This window comes from Odocoileus virginianus, chromosome 3, assembly GCF_023699985.2.
Source record: "Odocoileus virginianus isolate 20LAN1187 ecotype Illinois chromosome 3, Ovbor_1.2, whole genome shotgun sequence".
NCBI classification, from domain to species: Eukaryota; Metazoa; Chordata; class Mammalia; order Artiodactyla; family Cervidae; genus Odocoileus; species Odocoileus virginianus.
The window spans coordinates 62,165,749-62,190,129 of record NC_069676.1 but is presented as its reverse complement, the minus strand read 5'-3'; the positions used below and the strand labels follow the sequence as shown (position 1 = coordinate 62,190,129).

Sequence of the window (24,381 nt, the reverse complement as noted above, 5' to 3'; positions counted from 1 at the left end):
GATCTGACTTACTGGGGTTTTGTTTTTATTTTTTATTAGACCTAGCTTTAGGATTTTAAAACCCTAAATCCAAAAAACGAAATATTGTAGAACTTAGATCCTCATAGTTCTTTACATAGGTAAGTGAATTTTAGGAAGACGTATGAAGAATCTTTGTGGCAGAGTGGAGAACTAGGTACCAGTTCTACAGTCTTTGTTAAGATGAACAAATGCTTCACTTACAGACAGTAAAGAGCAGTATTATTAAACTAGAAATTTCTAAACTCCTTCATGACTTACCAAAACCAACGCTTCTGGGTAGGGGTGTCCTGCATCCTCCTTGATCACCGCTTTGGTAAGAACAAGTATTGCTCTACAACTAAGCAAGGGGACTTCCAAAAGCAAAGACGAAAGAAATGACACAACTCCATTTCCTCTCAAACCCCTTTTTCCAATTCCAGATAATGTATTGTATCAAACTATTCCAGGAGTTGGTGATGGACAGGGAGGCCTGGCATGCTGCAGTCCATGGGGTCGCAAAGAGTCAGACATGACTGAGCAACTGAACTGAATTCTAATTTGAATACATGGTTTTCATTTCCATCTTTCTAATTATCAGAACCACAGAGAAGTAACTCAAGCTTTCTGAGTGGATAAGATACACCACTAAGCAACTAAAGATTTAGTTTTGGTACTTTTACCCCACCCAAAGTAACTTTTTGTCTAATATAAACCACCATCCTATTACCCAGAAGGCTGCACTCACCTCCCAGTATCTGAACCTGCTTTCTTTTTCTTTTTTGTCGCATGGCTTGTGGAATTTTAGTTTTCCAACCAGGGATCACACCTGGGCCCTCGGCAGTGAGAGCACCATGTCCTAACCACTGGACCTCCAGGGAATTCCCTAAACCTGCTTTCTTTTTACTAATTCACCATTCTTCATATACCAATGACTAGTGTAACTTAAAGATCAAATCTTGTCACCCCTCACTAAAAAACTTTTATTTTCCCATTGGTATTGGAAAGTTAATTTTGAATTTGGCTTATAAAGCCCTGCCTAATCCTAGCCCTTACCTGTCAGCTTTGTGCCTAGACATTCTCATCCTTGCTTCAAGACTCTGGTCACACTGGTCTCTGCGCTGCTACCAAGTCCTCTTGTCATCTCAGGGATTTCTGCCTATGTTGTTTCTCTGCCTGGTCCAGTTGTGCCTATCTCTTAGATCTCAGCTTAAAAGTCCTCTCTTGGGGAATTTCCTGGCAGTTCAGTAGTTAAGACTCTGCACTTCCACTGCAGGGGCCATGGGTTCCGTCCCTGGTCAAGGAACCAAGATCCCACATGCTGCACAGCACAGCTGAAAAAATGTCCCTTCTCAAAGACTGTCCTTCAACTTCAACCTCAGAGACATCAATATCCTGTACTTTACAGTTCACAAATTATATTTTTGTGATTTACTATCTGGCAGCACAGGTAGATTGTAAACTCCAATGAGGGTAGAGATTGTTTTCCATTTACTACTTTATCCCTAGTGTGCACTTAGAATGTCTAGTATTTAGTAGGTGCATAATTCAAACTTACCAACTGAATAAGCTGGGAAACTGAAAAAATGCTCATTAATAGCTTGAACTTAAAGACCTCTAAACAGCTCTTTCATACTAGCACTGGCCGACAACTAAGGCTTGTTGAGTGGAAGTCAACCTTACTGCCTTAGCAGACCGCAGAAATTCAATAGCTGGGATTACAAGAGCCCTTCCACCCCCAGCCACAATTTCACTTTCCCCCCAGTCAACAGAGTCCAAAAATATTAAATGGGAAATTCAAGGAATAAACAATTCGTAAGTTAAACTATGGCCATTCTGAGTAGCATGATGAAATCTCACAGCCCTCCCAGTCCATCCCACCAAAACGTGAATCATCCTTTTGTCCAGCATATCCACACTGTATACACTACCTACCCATGAGTATATGAAGATACAAATCATACATTATAGGGCTCAGTACTATCCATGGTTTCAGGCACCCACTGTGGGTCTTGAAACATTTCCCCAACAGAGAAGGGGGACTACTGTATGTGGAGGGGTTGAATCACACCCAAGTTAGTATTCTCTTGGTTATTCTGCAGGACCATCCCTTTCTGAGGATAACCACTGACAGCCCTACACACACTCCTATATATATGAAGTTCTTTCCAGTCTACTAGACCTGTGCCCCTTCTTTTGCACTTTAAATAAGTTATCTCTATGCAGTGAGTACACCCCCACTCAACACTGAGATCCTCAACCCTTCATCTCAACATTTCTCCTGACATGTCAGTAAGCCTGTTCTTAACTGTGGCAAAGAGAAATGCCTATTTTACGCTTGACCTTAGTCAAAAGACTGAGAAGTGATTAAATACCTATTTTAATCCAAATTTTTTAGGACATCTGTGTAGGGCTCATAGTCACCAGTGTGCCAAAGCACCTTGATTCAGAGCCGCTGACCTAAGCTGCTTTACCACAAATCTTACAATATATATTGCAGTCAAAATTCTAGCTCTGCTCCTGTACCTGACTTACTGTGTCCCACCTGACTTACTGTGTCCAACTGTTTGCAACCCCACGGACTGCAGCCTGCCAGGCTTGTCCATAGGATTTCCCAAGCAAGAATACTGGAATGGGTTGCCATTTCCTTATTCCAGAGGATCATCCCCACCCAGGGATTGAACTAGCGTCTCATGTCTCCCACCCTGGCAGGCAGATTCTTTACCACTAGAGCCAGTTGGGAGACTTATTACAACCCCATATTGTTAGGCTAAGAGAAAGGACTGGAAACAAAGTCCTGAACCAAATCTAGAAGTTCAATTTGTCCCAAAGTCCAGTCATTAATAAGCGAATCCACCACATACAATGGAGTAGCACCAGGAAATAGAATTAAAACCGATTTCCAAGTAAGGCCCAATAATCAGCAAAGCATATGAAGTAAAGAGACAATTCCGTTAACACAGTCACTCATTAAGAGCTTTCTACAGAGTGAGACATTTTGTATGCAAGCCAACTTGTGGAAAACAGAGGCAAGTTGCATCCATGTCAACAACCATCTTCTAGAGCCAGCAATTCAGAGTTTTGAAAAACCAAACCTTCATGCCAGTGGTTAAAAAGAAATCTTTATTTTACAAAATTAAAAACATAAATAATATTTACAAGCATCTTAAATACCAGCTTATAATACTTGACATTTTTTAATCATTTCAAATTGAGTTTTCCATAAGCTTTTAAAATGCAAGACTATGCATCCACTTCAGTGAGTTACCAGTTTTCATTTCCACTATTCCGAAGGAGTTTTTGGTTTTTGAAATTGTCCATACTGTAGTCATTCAAAAAAAAAAAAAAAAAAATACAGCATACTTTTTAAATGACCAGTTTAAAAAAAAAAAAAATCACAATCCTGAGCTTCCTTACCCCAGTTGTGCATGGGATATTACTCCAAGAGAACCCCTATAAACCAAATTCCTTACTGCCCTGTTTACATGTAACCACTGTGACTTTTTAAAGACTCACCTTCCTGGTACTCACATTAATCCATGTCCCTAACTTCTCAGTTTGCTGAAAAGGAAAAGCACAGAAAACAGAGAAGAGAGGTGGGAGAACAGAGACAACCATCTGAAATCACATTACTGAAAATGTAACAGACTTACGACCCAAAACCTGCTCTCAGTAATTTCCAAGATATTTTATGAAATGAACACTTAAAATGATTTCAAATGATGCATGTGTCACAGCAAATCTCAGTGGCACAATGGAACAGATTTGAAGACATTTAAGTGGTTAACTTAATACCCATTCTGGAGCTCCTTGTACATAATGTGTAGACAGATGCAGTAGAAATTTGTTTTTAAGGAACATTTTCATTATCTGGTCTTCATATTTCAGCACTAATTCATTTCCACATAATAATACATAAGACCAACAAAGTGTGAGGAAAGCAAATGTCCTCAAGAAAAGTCAAACAAAAGAAAGGGAAGAAAAGAAAAGGCTCGACATCTGTAACCCACTTCACAAGCCCATCACTTGGTTCTACTTTCGCTGGAGGCCCTCAGCTCAGCTGAGGTTCACAGCAAGAAGTCTTCATCCTCAGAGATCAGCAACAAATGTAAAAGAAAAAGAATGACAACAGGCAAGAGTTATATACATTTTACTAGTTTGTTTCCGATTTGTCCTGGGTTTTAAAATGTGTCGAAGGAGCCATGGATGCTGGTGGCAGGAGGTAAGTGGAGAAGAGAGGCTTAGGGATGAGGAATAGGGCAGACGTTACAAATTCAGAGCAAACTTCTTCTGGATCTAAAATAAAGTCATCTTTTGTCTTCAGTAAAACAAAAGTCTGTCAACACAGATGGTAGGTACAGTTTGCTGAAAAAAGGCGTCTTCTCTTGGGGAGGAAGGTAAGTATTCACGGTCAGCACAGGAAGCACCGCTCTGGGACCGGGCCCGCCCTGCAGAGCCTCACCGCCATCACTGCTGCATGTTGTTGATGATCGCCAGGATGCTCATCTTCTCCTGGGCAGAGTCCACATCCTCATTCTGCTTCTGGGCCACTCCTGTGCCTAGGCCATAGAGCCGCCCACAGTACTTGGCATCATCAATACTGTCCTCAAAAAACAACTGCAGAATAGGACAGAGAACCCCTGGTGAGAACCATGCCAAGAGTCATGCCAAGAATCAGGCCAAGCCGCAACACTATCACATCAGCACCTCCCAGCTTTCTTAAGGCCTTGAAAATCTAGCCAACTAGAAGCTAACTTCATAAAGAAAGGCTCCAAACCTCTCCTATGCATAGTCTTTTTATGTTCCTTTCTCTATATATAGGTTCTCCTTTGAAAACAGAATTCTACTAATAGTTTCCATGAGTTTTCACTGCCAGGATCCCTCTGCTGCTGCTTTTAGTACAATGGCCTCTATTTCCTCCCTTGTCTTTAACAGGTAACACAACGGTTAAGAGCTTGAGCTCTAGCCTCAGACTGACTCACTGTGTGAAAGTCACTTCAGCACTCCTTAAGGCACAGATTCCCATCCATAAAGTGGGTAATACAGTAAGTAATAGGTTGCTACGAAAATGGACGTGAAGTACACACAGCAAGGCATCTCACCCTTCTGAGCACTAGTGGGCAGGAGAAGGCTCTGCTGGGGGCTGAGGAGGTGCTCCAGTGTATGGGAGCACTGTGGGGTATCCAGCAGCATAACCCCACTCCCCAGCTTATGACAGCCGAAAACGTCTGCAGACACCGCCAAGGGTACCCCAGAGGGCAAAACTGGGAGCCTGATGTTGCCAGCTTTGTTCTTCTTTTTCAAGATGGCTTTAGCTATTTGGGGTCTTTCGCGGTTCCATACAAATTTTAGGATTATCTGTGCTATTTCCGTGAAAAAATGCCCCACTGGAATTTTGATCAGGACTACATTCACTCCGTAGACTGCTGAGTAGTATGAATTAACAATATTAACTCTTCCAATCCACAAGCTCAGAACATCTTTCCGTTGACTTACGTCCTCAGTTTCTTTCATCAGTGTCTCACAGTTCTCAGTGTACAGGTCCTTCACCTCCTTGGTAAAATTTATTCCAAGGTCATTTTATTCTTTCTGATGTAAATTAGGCTGTTTTCATAGTTTCTCTTTCTGATAGTTCACTATCAGTGTACAGACACAAAAGATATTTTATATTTTTTTATCCTGCAATTTTACTGGATTCATCTATTAGTTCTAAAAGTTTTTGATAGAGTCTTTGTAGTTTCCTATATACAGTATGTCATCTGCAAATACTGACAGTTTTCCTTTCTGATTGGAATGCCTTCAGTTTCTTTTTCTTGCCTAACTGCTCCAGCTAGGACTTCCAAAACCTTGTCGAATAAAAGTGGCGAGAGTGGGTATCCTTGTCTTGTTCCTCATCTTAGAGGAAAAAATTTCAGCTTTTCACCACTGAGTATGATGTCAGATTGGGACATTTGATAATTAATCGAACTTAGCATAGAATGAGTGGGTGGTTTAACAAATGTGTTCGTATTACAGAAATCAGAAGCAAAGCAAATAACTGCAAGAATGAGAGCTGCAAGGGACACCAAGCACACTTCTAGACTTGAGCATGCTGAGTAGCCTCCATTTCAGAATGTTTCTTTGCCTCTCAAATCATAGTGTGTCTAACATATGCATAACACACACACCAAAAAACCCAGCTTTCAAGGTGGCCATCAGATTCTAAGAGAAACTATAAATTTCCAAAAAGCCTTTTGCCTTACCTCTTTCATCCTGAAGAATGCCATTCCCGTCAGCAGTGAGTCTGAGCCTGCCTGGTGCTGCCTTCCAATTCTCTGCAAATCCAACTGATCAGCAACTTCCTGAAGACCTCCCTGGAGATGGAAGGAAAACACATTCAACACTACAGACCGAACTTCTCTACTAGAGTCAACTGTGTCTGTCAACTATGTCTGTCTTCCCTACTGGAGTCAACTATGTCAACTATTTACCTAACAGGCCTCACCCCAGACTACCCCCTTTTTAACCCTCCAAATGATACACTGTCTTATAGTCCACCACTTTTCACTCCTTTCTGTTCTATATTAATCTTGTCAGACCTCTGCCATTCAAAGTCCTCACTGCTGGAAAACAAGGTTGGAGAAACAGTAAATGCCAGTGCAATTCTAGATGGAAGCCTCTAAGATTAGCGATTTTTAGGGGAGAGAGTTCTTAAAATTGTTTAGAGCTAAGAACTTCTCTGAGAGTCTGGTAGACTGCAAACCCCATCCCTAACAAACTGTACACACACCTCATGTCTCCAAATGTTTCACTAGGTTCCTGGGCCCTGAGTGAGGAATGCCTGCCTTAGGCTGAGAGAAGCAGAAGGCTCCATTCATGCCCAGGTCAAAGACAGTTACCACACAAATTCCTGTGCCAATCAACTCTATATACACCCTGTCTAGCACCAGACTGGCACCCAGCAGGATCTCAAGGACACGTGCTCAACAAACTGCAATAAAGCAAAATGACAAGTCTACATTTTTATCTTTTTCTTGTTGTTACTATATATTAAGAAAAATACTGTGTACCTTAAGATTTTTACAACTCTTCATGAGGTATTTCACATCATAAATGGATGGGAAGAAAAGATTCAGAATATGAAAGAATTCATGTTCTTCTTCTGGCAAACGAGAATCTGTAAGCAACTTCACCATGTAGCCGAAATCATAGCCACTATAAGGAGAGAATGAGGCAGTAAGGTAAGAGTTATCAGCAGTTATCAGCCCCCAGCATTCAAATACCTATTTCTCAGAGCTTACGGTGCTACCTCATGTTAGGAACTTCAGTTTTCCAAAGGACTACAGCTGATCCTATACTCTGAACTTTCCATTATATGACAACCTAACAGATTAAGATGGGATGTATGTAAGTGAACCCAAGGGTTTATCAATGTGGGTTTTACACATCAGAAATTTAAAAGCAGTGAAAGGTAGAGAGTTCTTTAGTGGTCTAGTGGTTAGCAGCTTTCACTGTGGACTGGGTTCAATCCTTGGTCGGGGACTGAGATCCTACAAGCAACGCAGCATGGCAAAAAAAAACAAACAACCTCTCAAGGGGAATGTGGTTTTTGAGTACCCAGGAAACTCCAGGCCAGCCATTTAAATGACAAGAAAAGGTGACCAAGTCTTCTCTCCTTTCCACCCTCCATCTTTCCACCTGACATATACCCATTGACAGCCACGGGACACAGCCTAATACTGTGTGAAATAAACCACTATAAGCTCCAAAGTGTTTTTTGAAAAACTGAAATGTGAGCAACAGTTATCATTTCAACTTTATAACGGCTAGTGAACAAGAGTGCCAAGAGGACTGCAAACGTAATGTAAGAATTCGACTGCCTGCTCCCAAAGCAAAAGAGAAACACTGAGACTGACCTGTGAAATGAAAGCCATTTGACGTTGTCACAGAGAACCACCCCTGATGTCATAAGCAGCTCTGCAAAGTGCAGTGTGTCGATCCCTTCCTCTTCATGCTTCTGAAACTGCAGTCCTGAGTTAGCGAGGAGATCTATGGAATCCTGGGAGTACATGTCCTCTCTAAAAAAGAAAGGCATTCATTTCTTAGCTCCTAGTATAGTAAAAGAAGGAGTGGGCAACAATATTACCATCACTTTATAAATCACAGAACAAGTATTCTTGAATTGCTTTCATACTTTACAAATAAATCAATTCATTCCTTCCAGTATTCTAGCAAACAAAGTAATCTTATCTGTAACAGAAAGAAAAATGGGATTTTTCCCCTGCAAAATAAGTGTATTCATTATGAAAGATCCACATTTTCTCATTTAAAGAAAAGCAGAATCAATCAATACAAAAATTTAAAAATAGCACAAAGTGGAAAAATAATTTTATTATAACAATACCACATAGAAATAACTTCTCTTTCTTTCATCTCAGTTTGGTTGGTCGGCTGGTTTAGTCGCTATGTCGTGTCCGACTCTTGCGACCCTACAGACTGTAGCCTGCCAAGCTCCTCTGTCCATAGGATTCTCCAGGCAAGAATACGGGAGTGGGTTGCCATTTCCTTCTCCAGGGGATCTTCCTGACCCGGGAACCGAACCTGGGTCTCCTGCATCACAGGCAGATTCTTTACCGACTGAGCTATGAGGGAAGCCCTCATCTCAGTTTACACACCCTGTTTTCTCTACCCACAGACACACCTCCATCCCTGTATCTACACATCACAGACTGTCTTTCCAGATCAACACTCACAGATATAACAGTCTTTGTGTCTCTGAAACAGCATTCCACTGTAAAGATCCATTAATCTAAACACAGGAATATTTATAACACCACAAAACACAAATGTAGGTCTGTGTTTTCCTCCTTTTCCACTAGGTTTCACTGCTTGCCTTTTGTTTTTCATGTAAACTTAAATTAGAACAGAACACTAGAAAGCAAAACAACACAATCTCAATTTTTTCCACTAAACTGAAACCAGTGTTGAATCACAATCTTATTCTTACTAAAATAAACACTATTTTAAATACAAACACCAACTGTGCAATAAATATAACCCTTATTTTTCCTGTGTACTAAACTGTCGTCACGGTACAAATAATAAGCTCTGGCTTGGACGCAAAAACTGCAGTTAAAGGAAAGATCCAGATCATCTCCTAAATTTATTCTCTGAACCTCAAAGAAAGCTCCAAAATAAATGAACAATAATCAAAAAATTATTCCTGACCTATCAGATGCTCCTGGTCCCAATTAAACAAAGCAGTTTTCAAGAACTGGGGCCCAACAGGAAATATACTAACACCACACCTCATTTAATGAGCAAAACAATGATCTCCCCAAATTTTCCCCTTAAAAATTACATCCTCCTCAAAAACTTCAAAGAACTATGACATGATCCAGAAATGCCACTTCTAGGTATAAACACAAAGGACAGAAAACCAGTATCTCGAGGAGATATCTGCACATCCATGTTCACAGCAGTGCTATTCACAACAGCCGCAAGGTGTAAACAGCCAATGTCCATCAGTGGAGGAACAGATGAACAATATACAGCACATACGTACAGCGGACTACTACTCAGTTAAGGGAGGCAATTCTGCCACATATGACAACATGGATGGCCCTTAAGGACATGCGTTGCTGTTCAATTGCTAAGTTGTGTCCAACTCTGCGACCACATGGACTGGAGCACACAAGGCTTCCCTGTCCTTCACTATCTCCCGGAGTTTGCTCAGATTCATATCCATTGAGTCAGTGATGCTATCTAACCATCTCATCCTCTGCCGCCCTCTTCTCCTTTTGCCTTCAATCTTTCCCAGCATCAGGGTCTTTTCCAATGAGTCGGCTCTTCACATCAGGTGGCCAAAGTACTGGAGTTTCAGCTTCGGCATCAGTCCTTCCAATGAATATTCAGGGTTGATTTCCTTTAGGATTGACTGGTTTGATCTCCTTGCTGTCCAAGGGACTCTCAAGAGTCTTCTCCAGCACCATTATGCTAAGTAAAATAAGCCAGTCACAAAAAGACAAATACTGTATGATTCCACTTATGAGATATCTAAAGTAGTCAAATTCATAGAAACAAAGGAGAATGATGGTTACCAAGAGCTGGGGGAAAGGAAAAAGGTGAGCTCTTGTTCATTGGGTACAGTTTCAGATTTGTGAGATGAAAAAGTTCTGGAGGTGTGCTTCACCACAACTGTATACTTAAATATGGTTAAGATGGTACATTTCATGTTGTGTGGTTTTTACTACAGTTTTTTTTTTTAAGTGCATAAAAAGTACATTTGCCCACTATCAGATAGGCTTCAGTTTCAATTACCCTTGATTGGCATATACTCTATACTTCATTTCTATTATGAAAGATAGTAATAACACTATTTACAGATAAGGAAACTGAATTACAGAAGGTAAAATAACTGACCGAAATTTACCCAGCTAAGAAATGGCAGAACTGCAATTAGAATCCTGATCTAATTGGGGAACTGATTTCCCTTTTACATTTTAAACAGCCCTACTAAGATGTAATTCACATACTAAACAATGCCCTCATGTAAAGTATGCAATTCAATAGTATGTTCACAGAGTTGTATGACTACTATCAATCATGTGCCACCTCATCAACTCAAAAAGAAACCCCATACCCATTAAGCACTCACTCCCCATTACCTCCCTGCTGTCCACCCTGGACAATTACTACTCTATTTTCTAGAGGGCCTATTTTGGACATTTCAAATAAACAGAATTATAGGATATGTGATTTTTTGTGTCTGGCTTCTTTCCCTTAGCACGATGTTTTCAGAGCTCATGCATGTACAGCACATGTCAGTACTTTATCTCTCTGGACAGTCCAGTAACATTCCATGGCATGGAGATAGCACATAGAGCCATTCCTCAGATCACGGACACTTGGACTGACTGTTTCTACATTGTGGCCTTCATGAATAATGCTGCTGTGAACACTCACAAGTTTTTACATTGATGTATGATTTCATTTCGTTTAGGTGCAATTGCCGGATCATAGGGTAACACCATGTTTCACCTTTTAAGAAACTGCCTGTTTTCCAAAGAGGCTGCACCATTTTATGTTTCCAACAGCAATATATGAGAGTTCTAATTTCTCCACACCCTCATCAACATCTGCTATTATGTCTTCTTGATTATAGCTGCCTAGTGGGTAAGAAGTAGTTTACTATCTCATGGTTTTGATCTGCATTTCCCTAATGACTAATGATGGTGGCCATCTTTTCACAAGCTCATTGGCCATCTTTAAATCTTCTTTGGAGAAATACATATTCAAATCTTGTGCCCATTTTTAATTGAGCTGTCTTTTGATTGTCAACTTGTTAGAGTTCTTTAAGGGAGGCTTTTCTTTCTAATATTTGTTACTCCATCTTCTGCTTGATTACCCTGTCTACCCCCTACTTGGGTTTGAGGGAAACAAAACTTAAAATTAATAAAATCAGTTAAAGTCACAGTCTGCACAAATGTAGAAAGTCTAAGAATCACACTGAGCAGTGTCTCAGATACTTACGTAAGGTTGAATTTGAAGTTGAACTGCCAGGTGTTGATTCCAGAAGGATATTCTCCCTTCTCATTGGTGAATGTAAGGCCCAGCTGGATAATTTTTAAAAGGTCAACATTGCACCGTAAAAGCTGATACTGGTAATCTATGGAACTACGAAATTCACCAATGGGTCGCACCACAACACCTGGAAATTCTGTGTCCTGGAAAAGGAAAAAGTCTCATCATAAGGTGTCACAAGACACTGGATGCTGACTTGATCATTCATAAAAAAATTTTTATCTCCATTTATAAAAGCTATACAACAAACCCCAAGCTCAGGCACGAAAATTCACCGTAAAATACTGATTCTATTAATCTACAGAAGCACAAGAATCATGAAGCTTTACACAACAACCTGGATATCTAAGCAGAACGTGATCAGAGGTAGCTGACTAGCTCTGGGTCCATTAAGAACATTCTCAATTTGGTTAGGACTCAGCGCTTTCATTGGTTGGCAAATTAAGATCCTACAAGACATGCAGGGTGGCCAAAAAAAAAAAAAATAAACACCATTCTAGGTTCATACAATTAACTAGGAACAGTCAAGGTTGAGAACAGAACTCTATGAATAAACACAAATACAGGAACATGAGACAGCCATTAAAAAACAATAAGCAAGAGCCACGCTTGGCTTAAAGTAAAAAGCCTGGAACAAGATCAGAGAGAGAGTTCTGAATACCAGCCTGAAGACATAATTCCATACTCTCCACAGCAGGAGTCACAAACTCCAGGCAGTCAAAGTAACAGAGTAAAGCACAAAGAATATGAAAAGGGTTATGAGTAATGCAGACTGGAACAAAATGAAGAGTATGCGCCTCCCCTCAAAGAGGGCCGTGACTTCACTAGGACACATGTCTCCCTCCAGCCACTCAACACTGGACAGGAAAGTGGACCCAATGGTGCCCATTTTTTCCAGAGATACCAGAAATCTGGAATTTGAGTAAGATCTCTTGACTTTTTTTTTTTTTTGATCTCTTGACTTTTAAATGCTGCCAGCTACTTTTTAAAAAGTGCTTTAACACTGTCAAAGTCACCATACCTATGAATATATGTATCCTACTGGCTGAGACAACTTCTATTTAAAGACAGAGTGACATCATCAATAATCTAAGATCCTGGAGGTTACATCCTTCTCAGACACACTGGCTACCCTGATGTTTCATAAAAGCAACATAACCTGCCAGCATGTTTAATTTTCCATGGCTTTAGTGTAATCATTTCTTTCAAAATCTCATATTAAATATTCCCTAAGTCCGTTTCAGAAGGTGAGTCAGAGAGCAGAGCTCCTTACCATGGCAATATAACTGTAACTGAGCACAATTTCTCGGATCTTCCTCATCTCTTCTTCCAGATTGCTGGCCCAGACTTCACAGATGACCTGGCTGTTCTCCACAAGTGCCGCAGGCATCCTGAAGAAACTTGAAGGGGCTTTCAGCAGACTACGTTGGAGGGCAAATTAATGGCTGATCTAATCTACATTCAAAAACATATTTTGAAATCACATTAATTTACACACTGGCATTAAGATGTTAACAAAACAAAGACATCAAAACAATACCATCACGTCATCAGCTTAAACTAAAACATTATAACTATTGTATTTATTCTCCCATTTATATAATGGAGGAACTTGCCTTTGTCAAGAGACAGATACACACACAAACACATACTTTGGCTCCGTTCCTCAGTTCTTTAACTTGAAGAAAATAAATAAAATTACTTAAACATAAAAAAACTCTTGCCTAAACTGCCCTTTAGCAGAGAAATGAAGCTATTACCCTAATCCAGTTTTTGAGCCCTCTCCAGACTAACTGAAGACTAAAATAATCCCCTGTGAGCACAAATATATCCTTACCCAAGACTTTCACATTACTCTGATCACTCTGCACACAAACCAAATCATGGAAACATTTCTTTTTTTTTTTTTTTTTCAAATCATGGAAACATTTCTAAAGGAATCACTTCAGGAAGTTTAAATGTACCAGGATCTCTGAAAGCCTGAAAGAATGTGGACCTGAACTCTTATGCTGAAGTCTTAACACCGTGTGATGAATATGGGCATGGGAATAGCCACTCCAATCCCTAAAAAAGGAAATTCTTTTTCCCCACCAAAAAAAGTCAAATACAACCAGAGGCAAATGGATCAGGAAGTGAGAGACTTAAGTTGTCAAAACCAATCCCAAGGGCTAATTTGAGCAACTATAATGAAAATCAGAATTTGAATTATTGTCTACTTTTCGCCATATAATAAGAAACTAAGCAGCAATTCAATAATAAAAACAGAGAAGATAGCAGGTATAAATAATTCAACCAGAAGCAACATGATTTACAATGTATATTCTGGTAGGAAACTGGGGAGGCAACAAGATAAACTCAACCTGGTTCAGTTTTAAGAGTAATGCCACTACTATAGCAAGGATGTGCTTGGTTACAAAATGACAAAAAGGAGCTTATCATAAGGGTATTTACTTAAAAAAGCAAGCCCACACACAGATCTTCAACACAATATAAGAGTGGGCTCACTGAATATATTCAAGGGAAAATTACTAGAAAGAGTAAAATGAATCTTTGCTTGCAAGATGCTGTTGTTATTCAGTTGCCAAGTCATGCCCAACTCTGTGACCTCATGGACTGCCACACACCAGGCTTCCCAGTCCTTCACTATCTTCCAGAGTTTGCTCAGATTCATGACCACTGAGTCAGTGATGTGATCTAACCATCTTATCTTCTGCCATACCCTTCTCCTTTTGCCTTCAATCTTTCCCAGCATCAGAGTCTTTCTTTTCCAATGAATCAGCTCTCTGCATCAGGTAGCCAAAGTATTGCAGCTTCAGCTTCACCATACTGGAGATTCAATTTCACCATCAGTCCTTCCAATGACTATTCAGGGTTGATTTCCTTTAGGACTGACTGGTGTGACCTCCTTGCAGTCCAAGGGACTCCCAAGAGTCTTCTCCAGCACCACAATTCAAAAGCATCAATTCTTCAGTGCTCAGCCATCTTTATGGTTCAATTTTCACATCCATACACGATTATAGCTAGGCAGATGCGTAGCTACAGTCATATAGCTATGACTATATCAAGACCATAGTTAGGCAGATGCAAAAATAAGAATCTGGATCAAAACAAAATTGGCATTCCCACGTGCTATCATTTCTCTGAGACACTTCTGAGAAACCAATCTGTTAGTATGTTACCAACCTCTGAAGATTTCACTTATTCGAGTTACTCGTACTTTGACAGATGTTTCTCTGAAATTATAGCAGATTTTCTGTAATCACTCTGAAACTTAAGTAGACTATGTAGTAGCTTCCTAACAAATATGGGTGAACACTTCTTAAAGGCAGAATTCATATCTTCTCATTTTTGTTCTACACACAATAGGCATAAATTAAAGGCATGCAAATGAACTAATCAAGAACATCGGAAAATGGCAGAAGTTCAGACTAAGTGTGGAGTAAATTCCAATATCTGACCATAATTAAGAAAATGCTGGGGAATTTTCTGGTGGCTAGTGGTTAGGACTCAGCACTCTCAATGCGGGGGGCCCAGATTTGATCCTGGGTCAAGGAACTAAGATCCCACAAGCCATGCAACATGGCCAAAAGAAAGAAATAAAGAAAATGCTGGAATCCAAAACCTTAGATTCTAAACCCCGCTTGAGATGTTCCCCTGCAATAGGGCATAAAACCATTTCTATGCCCATTAATGTTATATTAGTACCCCTTCACGCACTTCCTTTTTGGTGTCACATCAAACACAACCATAAAACTACTTTAGGGGTAGTGGGTATGCCTAGTGAGACATTTACATAAAAACAAAACAACAAAAGCAATTCAAGCAAAAAATGTCTTTGTCCTCCAAGCAGCAAAGATTAGGCTTAAATAATTAAGATTATTTAAACCCTTAGAACAAGGTTCCCGAGCTAAGAAGCTCTAATGTCAAAGCGTTAGTTGCTTAGTCTCAGTTGTATACAACTCTTTGTGATTTCATGGTCTGTAGGCCACCAGGCTTCTCTTGTCCATGGAAGTCTCCAGGCAAGAACACTGAAGTGGTCAGCCATTCCCTTCTCCAAGGAATCTTCCTAACCCAAGGATCAAATTCACGTCTCCTGCATTGCAGGGATTCCGAATGTTTTATTAAAAGAACGCAGGGAACAATCTGAAGAGGTTCCCTCCGGTCAAACAAAATATGATCTGAATATCTTTATGGATAATTACTACGATGTATCATGACTTCTCAGATAGAGATTTAAATCCAAGAGTTCATAATGGGGCTTCCCTGGTGGCTCAGTGGTAAAGAATCCGCCTACCAACATGGGAGACACAGGTTCGATCCCTGGTCGGGGAAAATCCCACATGCCACTAAACCCACGCACAACTATTAAGTCTGTGCCCTAGAGCCCATCTCCGCAACAAAAGAAGGCACCACAGTGAGAAACCCTCACACCACAACTAGACAGTAGCCCCGGCTTGCTGGAACTAGAGAAAAGTCCAAACAATGAAAACTCAGCACAGCCAAGACTAAATGAATAAATAAACACATAAAAATCTTTTAAGAGTTCATAATGAGCTAAGAAAATACATTTAATTGGGCACCATTAGAGAATGAGAGTGAATGGACTTATTTTTTAAAATATGTATCCTGTCTTTCCTATATAAACTATAACCCCAAAAAAATCAAATAGTTGAAGGAAAGTTTCTCTTCACAGGTTGTATAGCTAAAAATAAATATGGAGTAATAGACTATCACTGTTTTGTAACTCCTAATGAATTTAAACATCTGGCATTTATATGGAATATCCAGAAAAGGCAAAAAAAAAAAAAAAAATCTATCAAGACAGAAAAGATTACACGGTAGAATGGGAATTATGTAATTCCCTAATATAATTATATAATTCTACTATTACACAGTAGAATTCCCATTATATAAATGGGAATGAGGTTTATCTTACTGAGGAGACAGAAATGTTCCCGAACTCCATAACAATGATTATTGCACAACTCAAAAAACTTACTAAAGAAAACTCACTGAATTTTACATGAAATAGGTGTTTTTATAGTATGTAAATCACATCTCAATAAAGATGTTAAAATAACCACTATGGCTGTAATCATCACAAAAAGTGACCACCAGGTATTATGTGTCTCAAAAACAAAACACATCACCACAATGAAGTTGTCTTGCAAAAAAAATTTAACTTGAATCTGACCAAGTCTCTATATTTAACTACTAATATACAGAAAATAAGGACACAGGAACACGTTAACTGACACCAGAGAAACTCAAGCAACAAAATCCAGAAACTTCTATAGGAAACTAGAGAATCCAGCTTCTTCAACAAATAAATTACAAGAAATAAAGGTAAAAGACTCTCAGGATACCTATCAATCAATCAAAACATACAGACCTTAGATAAACTCTGCTCTAAACAACTCATAAGAAAAAAAATTCTAACATTTTTGAGACAAGTAGAAGTCTGAAAAATGTCTGATTTTTTTGGTTTCAAGGTTTTCTTTACTCCCCCTTCCTTTTTTTTTTTTTTTGGTGTTACATAGCAGTTAATAGTTTTTGGGTTTTTTTTTAAGTTCTCACCTTTTACGGATAACGCAAAATAGTTGTAAGTGACTGGACATAAGATGTGGGATTTGCTTCAAAATAACAGTGAAGAAAACTCACAACAACTTTTACAGTACTATCATTCTCTACAGGCTTCCCTGCTGGCTCAGTGATAAAGAGCCACCCACCAATTCAGGAGACTCCGGTTAATCCCTGGGTCAGGAATATACCCCTGTGAAGGAAACAGCAACCTACTTATCATATTCTTGCCCTGTAAATCCCAAGGACAGAGGAGCCTGGAGGGCTACAGTCCATGGGGTTGCCAAGAGTTGGAGATGACAGAGCAACTAAACAAAAGTAATCTTTCTCTGTATTTTACAGACAAGAAAACTGAAACTCAAAGACACTAATTAAAAAGGTAGCATCATGACTTCCATTTCCAAGAAAATTCTTTTTATAATATAGCGATTGGGGATTAAGAGTACAAACTATTATGTATAAAATAAACTGTAACAATATACTGTACACAAGGAATATATATAGCCAGTATTTTATAATAACTATAAATGGAGTACAACACTTAAAAATTGTGAATCACTGTTGTACACCTGTAACATATAATTTTGTACATCAACTACAATAAATTTTTTTTTACTTCTTTTTAAAAGCTAACCGTTGTTGTATGTGTGTAGGTATGCTCAGTCATATCTGACTCTTTTCGACTCCACGGACTGTAGCCCACGAGGCTTCTCTATCCATGAGATTTTCCAGGCAAGAATAATGGAGTGGGTTACCATTCCCTTCTCCAGGGGATCTTCCCGACCCAGAGATTGAACCCAAGTTTCCTGCATCTCCTGCACTGGTAGGCAGATTTTTTTTACCACTGAGCCAGCTGGGAAGTATGTATAATCATTGTTATAGTACTGACAAACAAGGAAGTCAAAACCAGACCACTGGCAAAATATTTAACACATGCTTCCACCAAACCCTTATCTAGGAAAACTATGCAAAAACAAACAATAGCTCAGAAGCAGCAAAATGTAGTGCCACTCAAAAACTGAAAAGGAACATTACACACATTTAGTTTAGCGTATTACTAGTGTTAGCCGAAAACGACAGAAATAATGATGATAAAAATAAATAAAGCTAACAATTCTGCCTGCCACTTTGCACTCAGTGAGCACAAGCTCCAGTATGAGCCTAAAATGGGGATCAATAAACATACTTTTCCCCGTGGTCATTAGTCTTCTTCCTAAGCCTCTCAGTGCCAACACAGCACAGTACAGGGCGCCTCATAGTGCAGAATGACTCTATGCCATTCAACCGTGTGTATCTGTTCAACACAGCCCCTAAAGGTAACCTAATTACCTGGATTACAACCAAAGAAACCATAGTAAGTTTCAAAACTGAAGGAGAAGACTTCTCTAGTGGAGCAGTGTTAAGACTCCATCTGCCAATGCAGGGGACACAGGTTTGATCCCTGGGCCAGGAAGATCCCCCGTGCTGCGGAGCAACTAAGACTGTGTGCCCCAACTACTGAAGCCCGCTTGCCTAGAGCCTGTGCTCCACAACAAGAGAAGCCACCACAATAAGAAACCCACACACCGCAACTACAGAGTAGCCCCCAATCTCTGCAACTAGAGAAAAAGCCTCCACAGCAACGAAGATCCAGCAGAGCCAAAACTAAATAATCTTTTTTTAAAAAATGAAGGCGAAACAACTGTGCTAGATTTTCTGAGAAACACAATGGCCATTTCCAATTCTGCACTTTCCTAAGGAATTTTTAATGATAATTCTGGTTGCATGCAAGGTTTGCCCCGCAGACTGACTTGAAAACCTGACTCCCACACTAGCTACTCCACTCTATAGGAAAGCAAAATACAAGCCCTGATACCTGCTGTTTGCCAGTACCAGACTGTGTAAGGCCTCTCAGGAGTTCCTGAGGTGTCTGCCCTGTGCTTATCTGTAAAACAAAATGAGTAGATCGCCCCTCAATGATCTACAGGGAAACTTCTCCAAAATGAAGCTCCTTACTGACTCAGGAGAGCTCTGAAGAGCAACTCAGGAAAAAGTCAACAGACCGCTTTCTCTGCAAGCAATCCAGAGTACCAGACCTTGCTTGGGAAAAGCATGTTTTGATTTTCCTGGGTTTGTTTTGTTTGAGGCTGTGTGTGCAGTTCAGTGCAAGCAAACAATAAACAAGACTTCCCCATTCTAGCGGACAGGACAAAGGCTTTGCAGCGCACGGCTAAGAAGGAAAAGGAAGTAGCAGCACTTCAGAAGAAATGGCAGCCTCCTGAGGGGGCGGGGGGGGGGGGTTCTCCCTATCCCGGCAGCAGGGGCCGACGTCCTCCGCCCCCGCCAAACAGTGTCCCAAGACACCACCCTGGACCGAACCGCAGTTCAACCAGTTTTAAAACCACCCTTGTGGCCCGGACCTGTGAGCTGGCTCCTCCAGAGCCAAGAGCTCTGGTTCAGAAAGTCACCGAACAGCAAGGAAAAGTTGTGAGGCCGCAAGAACCAAGAAGGGGGAGGCGCGCGAGGTTCCAAACTCAGGTCCCCTGCCTTACACCTTCTTCCTTCATCCTTCTCGCCTGTTCTGGATCACCCTCCCACTGCAAACCACCCTCACCCCTCTCCTCCTCCTAACCCCACTTCTTTTTTTTTTTTTTTTAAAACAAAGGTATTTAAATTACACCCCTTAGGGCCAGAGAGACCTAAGTTCGAAGCGAGGACGCGAAGGAGCTATGGGGCTTTGCCTAAGTTACTTAACCTCTCTCCTGCCTCAGTTTTCCCTTCTTTTAAAATGGGTTTAATGATGGCATACATCTCGGAGGGCTGCAGTAGGGGTTAACAGAATGAAGCACATGAGGTGCTCTTCAAGCTCCGGTACATAGCACTTCAATATGACTGTCGTGTGCTAGTGGTGATTATTATGACTACTATTTGATGGGCCTCTTTCTCTTCTCATACCCTCTCCCTCACGCACGCTCCCACTCCCTTTACACCCGCAGGCCCCTGATGGCGTCCCACACTCTCTCATCTCTCGCTCCTCCCTGATAAGCCTGGACCCGCTTACCCTGACAGGCAGAGCCCGCAAAGCGCGGGCAGACGGGCTGGCGGGAGGACTTCCCGGGAGCGGTTACGGTGGCCCTTGACCCGGTGTTCTCCTCCCCCTGCCCCGGATCGGGTCCTAGAACCGAGCGGCCCAGTGAGATGGGCGCCCTCGGGCCCAGAGCGGCCTTACGCACTGCCTCCAAACAACCTGGCTGTACCGCTCTATCCATCCGATCCGCCCGACTCGCCTGCTCCTTTCGCGTCCCTCCTGGCGCGCGCGCGCCTGACTCCGCCTGCCCCTCCCCTTCTGCGCGCCCCGGCGATCCAGTGTTTGTTCGTCCAACCTGTGGCCTCGCGGGAGCGCCGCGCGGGCGCGAAAACGGCGGGGCGGGGCGACCTCGAACGACGCACGCGGAATACAGGCCCCGCCGGCCTTCGCGCGGTTAGCTGCACTGGTTCATTTCATCAACACTGCTGCTCCTCCCTTTCGGTTCGCCTTCCGCGCGCGCTCAAGAGAAGGGGCGTGGTCTAAGGCTAGCCTCCCCCCGGTGGTGGGCGTGGCCTAGCTAGACTAAAGGCCGAGGGAAGGGCTTGGTCTGTCTGACTCAGTCTTCACAATTACGACGTCTGGGTTCTTTCTCCCTTCTCTGAAGGACCATTAAAACCGGCGGCCGATGGGGGTTTGTCCTGACCCCTTCCTATTATACTAATGAGGCCCTCTGGACACTTCAGTCACAAGACATCTACCTTACGACTTCCTTTCTGACAAACAATTGGTTGGGAGTGGGGCAGCAACCCCAAATAAAGTCTAGGGGACATCCACCAAGGCCCGCTCCCCACCTCCCGGGCTCAGGGAGCCGAGCCAGCGCCGCTACTATAGCAACTAGCCCTCGGGTCTGTTCGAGTCACAAAGAAGACGCGGCCTTGGTTGAGGAGGCACAGGGCGAATGCTGGTGGTGCCCTCCCGCTTTCCGAGAAGCTCCGAGACGTGGCGGATGCTAAGCGAACTCGCCAGATCTTCGCTGTAAGAGCAGTGAGGCCCAGGCCTAGCTTAGGTTCCTTCAAAGCCCGCACCTGCCCTCTTATTATCCGTAAATCTTGTTTGGAAAGAGAGCTCTTTGCCAACTCCTGTTCTTGGCAGCTTGGCCGAGCTCGGATGCAAGGCTGCCTGTTCTCCGATGGTGGGAGAGAACGCAGAACACTGACTTCCTGAACAGTTATAAATTCCAAGCAGCCCTCACAGTCACTCACGCAAAACCTCCACCCCGTCCCTGTGAGAACGTGCAGGATCCCCAGAGCATAGAAAGTCATCCTCCTTGAAGCTCCTTCCCTTGAAGGAGCTGTTGGTAAGTGGATAGCAAATTCAACCCCAGTGATGTGAACGTTCATCCCATTAAAAATGCACTTTCTGCACACTCCTTCCCTTTCCATCTCTGAAGGAGTATCTGTCTCCTTATCCTTAAGAGGGTTATGAAAAATCATCTCACAAGATGTTTGTGTTAATAAATGGAAAAACGCTGTACAAGATATAGAAGTGTATTCAATAAAGCATTGTTTCTGGCCTGTCTCTGTTATCCTTGAAATATTCAGTATTTGTTAGCACTGCTGCAGGCTTAACAATCATTCCATTCAGCAATACTGTGATGGAGAAGGCAGACAAGACACTCCCTTCTCCCTGTCCTGTGAGTTTCTAATATCCTCTTATCTACTCTGTCATTACATTCAGTACAGGGTAGCTCTATCAAGAGCTAGTCACAGGAAGAACAGCTTGTATTCTCCCCACAGCACTGGGCCTGGTGTGCACTGAAACAATCAAGTAGGAAACATACCCCATCTTCTCCCCTCTCCAACACCCCCAAACCCAAAACTGACTGTTCATTTCTCAGGTTACACAAGTGAAGTGTAGAACGAACACCCTGATGGCTTGTATTTCCGAAGACCTTGGAGTGTTTGTTGCAAACAATGGATTTTATGCTGCACTTGCTTATTGCAAAATTAGAACAACTGTGTAAATCATAGATTCTTGATGGGAGGGAAGTCCCAGATGAGTAAGAGGAGAAGAATATATTCAATAATATCACATTATGAATGGTCATTACAGTAAGTAAGACTTAAACATCTTCTGAGCTGGGAGAGTATATAGGTTTTAAAAAACTGAGGAACATTGGTTGTAAAATCAGTTCTCCTTAAGAACAAGACAGGGTGATTTCCTTAGCCAGCCAAGCCTTTCTGTTATTACTAATTCTCTTGCTCTCTCTTCCTCTCCCTGTTCATGAATGTAACAAACTCACCTTTAGTTTTACAACTAGATTTCAAAAATCCCTGTAATTTTTTTGTTATATGACCAGCATTGAGAATCTTTTTTGAACTTCTGCATTATTCTGTAATGCAGAATAATGCAGGAGCAATGGGACCCCAAGGCTTCAGAATATCTCTGAAGATTTTAACCAGATGTGTTTATTTGGAGTTTGGGATGAGGGATATATTCCAGAAAAATTGGTAAACATAGTTATAAAAATCTAATTTCCATTAGATCTGGAAGGGGCCTCCAAAATACTCTTATCAAACTCATTCATTTTATAAATGAGGAAATTGAGACCCAGAGAGGCCGAGGTCACAAAACTGGTGAATGACAGTGTTCAATTTGAGACCAAATCTACCTTCTTTCAAGATCTCAGAATCTGTCTTCCCTTTAAAGGAGATCAGCCAAGGAAGGGACCATCTTATACAACCTTGAATTAACAAGAAAGCTAAGCAAATCCTCAAAGACAGAATGGAGAAAAAAACCAGAGGATCAGACAAGAGTGTCTCATTCATGCAAACTCTACTGCAAACTTACTATGTGCCGAAGTTATTAGTGTCACGAAGATATATAAAGCTCCTATTTTCTGACATTCCTACCTCCACATAATTACTTGTACTAATCCTCCCAACCAGAATTTCCTTCCTTGTCTTGACCACTACTCTGCCTCTTTAAAATAGAAAAAAAAAATTTCTGCATATAGTGATCAATAAATATTTGCACATGGCAGTAATTCTTAGAGCATAGGAAAATAGGACATAGTGAGGAATAACATTAAAGGAGCGAGATAAGGCAGACCTTGGAAGTAAGGTTTGATCAGTGCAAAAGACAGACTTGAATGGCCAGGAATATATATATTACACAAGTATCTGGATTATTGAACAAATACTGGTACCTCTAAAAAGAGCAATGATAAAAAAAAAAACATGAACAAGTTGTACAAGATGTATTTTCTGAAGAAGCATTGAATGTTTACTGAGCTTTGTGTTGTACAGGGAATTAGGGAAAGATGACTAAGATGTGGTCTTTTAATTGGCCAGATAAGGTATGACACATCTAGACAAAGGGACAGCGTGCAACCTTAAGAAGAACATGGTAGCTCTTAAAGGTACTAAATGGAACAATTTCTGCATGTGCATCTAAGTGAAAAAGCAAGGAGCATAACAAGTATATATGGCGAGCTGTTCCTAAGAAGGGGAGACATATATGTTAGTATTTACAGAGACAAGCTCTGGATGGAAATACAAAAACATTAGTTCTAGGGGTTGCCTCTTGGGAGAAGTAGAGGACTGGGAAGGATGAAAAAAGACTTGCTTTTCACTGTACACTCTTTTGACCCTTCTGTTTTTTATATCAGATATACATGTTGCCTAATCAAAAATAATTTTCAGAAACTTAAAAATAAAAATTCAATTCTTTTTCAAAAATCTCACCTTTTCACATCACAGGTCATGCTGTATTCTAATTTCACCTGTTTCAAAGTGTAAAAACCTCACCTCTCCAGGGAGGGGTTCCTTTTCTGCATCTAGACTCAACAGCAGTAATTGCTCCATCTCTGCTCCCTTGGCTGCCCTCAGCAGCAACAGAAGCGATCAAAAGTGAGACAAGGAGACCTTGTGGTCCAGGTTATCCACTTGGACAGCCCATCTTCTTCGTTGACATTATCCCACGACTCTTATCGAAACTGCCTCCTATAGGACAGCAACATTTTCTTAAGTTGAGGAAGATGTAAGGAGTTTGTAAAAAGAAAAAAAGACAAAAGCTTAGAGCTCAGCCAAATGTGCTTTTCCAAGCCATGGCCTGAACTGAGTATTTCCCTCTTGGTTTTCAGATGTCCTTTGGCAAGAAGGGCGTTTTTGTCTCTCATCAAAATAGACCCAAATTCTTTTTCCCATTACGTTCACGTGCCTGGCCTGAGCCAG

At 41.3% G+C, this 24,381-nt stretch overlaps 1 protein-coding gene across 4 annotated transcripts in view; it reads right to left on the bottom strand.

Moving 5' to 3' along the window:
- Positions 1-4,131: 4,131 nt before the first annotated feature.
- CNOT8 (CCR4-NOT transcription complex subunit 8) overlaps positions 4,132-24,381 on the bottom strand; it is a 38,954-nt gene continuing 18,704 nt past the window's right edge. The window contains exons 1-7 of one of the 4 annotated variants that reach the window (XM_070465688.1): positions 20,502-20,640; positions 12,833-13,014; positions 11,509-11,702; positions 7,893-8,054; positions 7,047-7,191; positions 6,240-6,350; positions 4,132-4,614 (exon numbers count right to left, since the gene is read on the bottom strand). In XM_070465688.1, coding sequence (XP_070321789.1) covers positions 4,465-4,614; positions 6,240-6,350; positions 7,047-7,191; positions 7,893-8,054; positions 11,509-11,702; positions 12,833-12,949 — 879 coding nt within the window. In that variant the 5' untranslated portion in view covers positions 12,950-13,014; positions 20,502-20,640 and the 3' untranslated portion in view covers positions 4,132-4,464. Of the gene's footprint in view, positions 4,615-6,239; positions 6,351-7,046; positions 7,192-7,892; positions 8,055-9,746; positions 9,875-11,508; positions 11,703-12,832; positions 13,015-20,179; positions 20,370-20,501; positions 20,641-24,381 lie in introns of those variants that run through there. The other 3 variants (XM_020905674.2, XM_020905691.2, XM_070465689.1) reach the window with 3 other exon arrangements.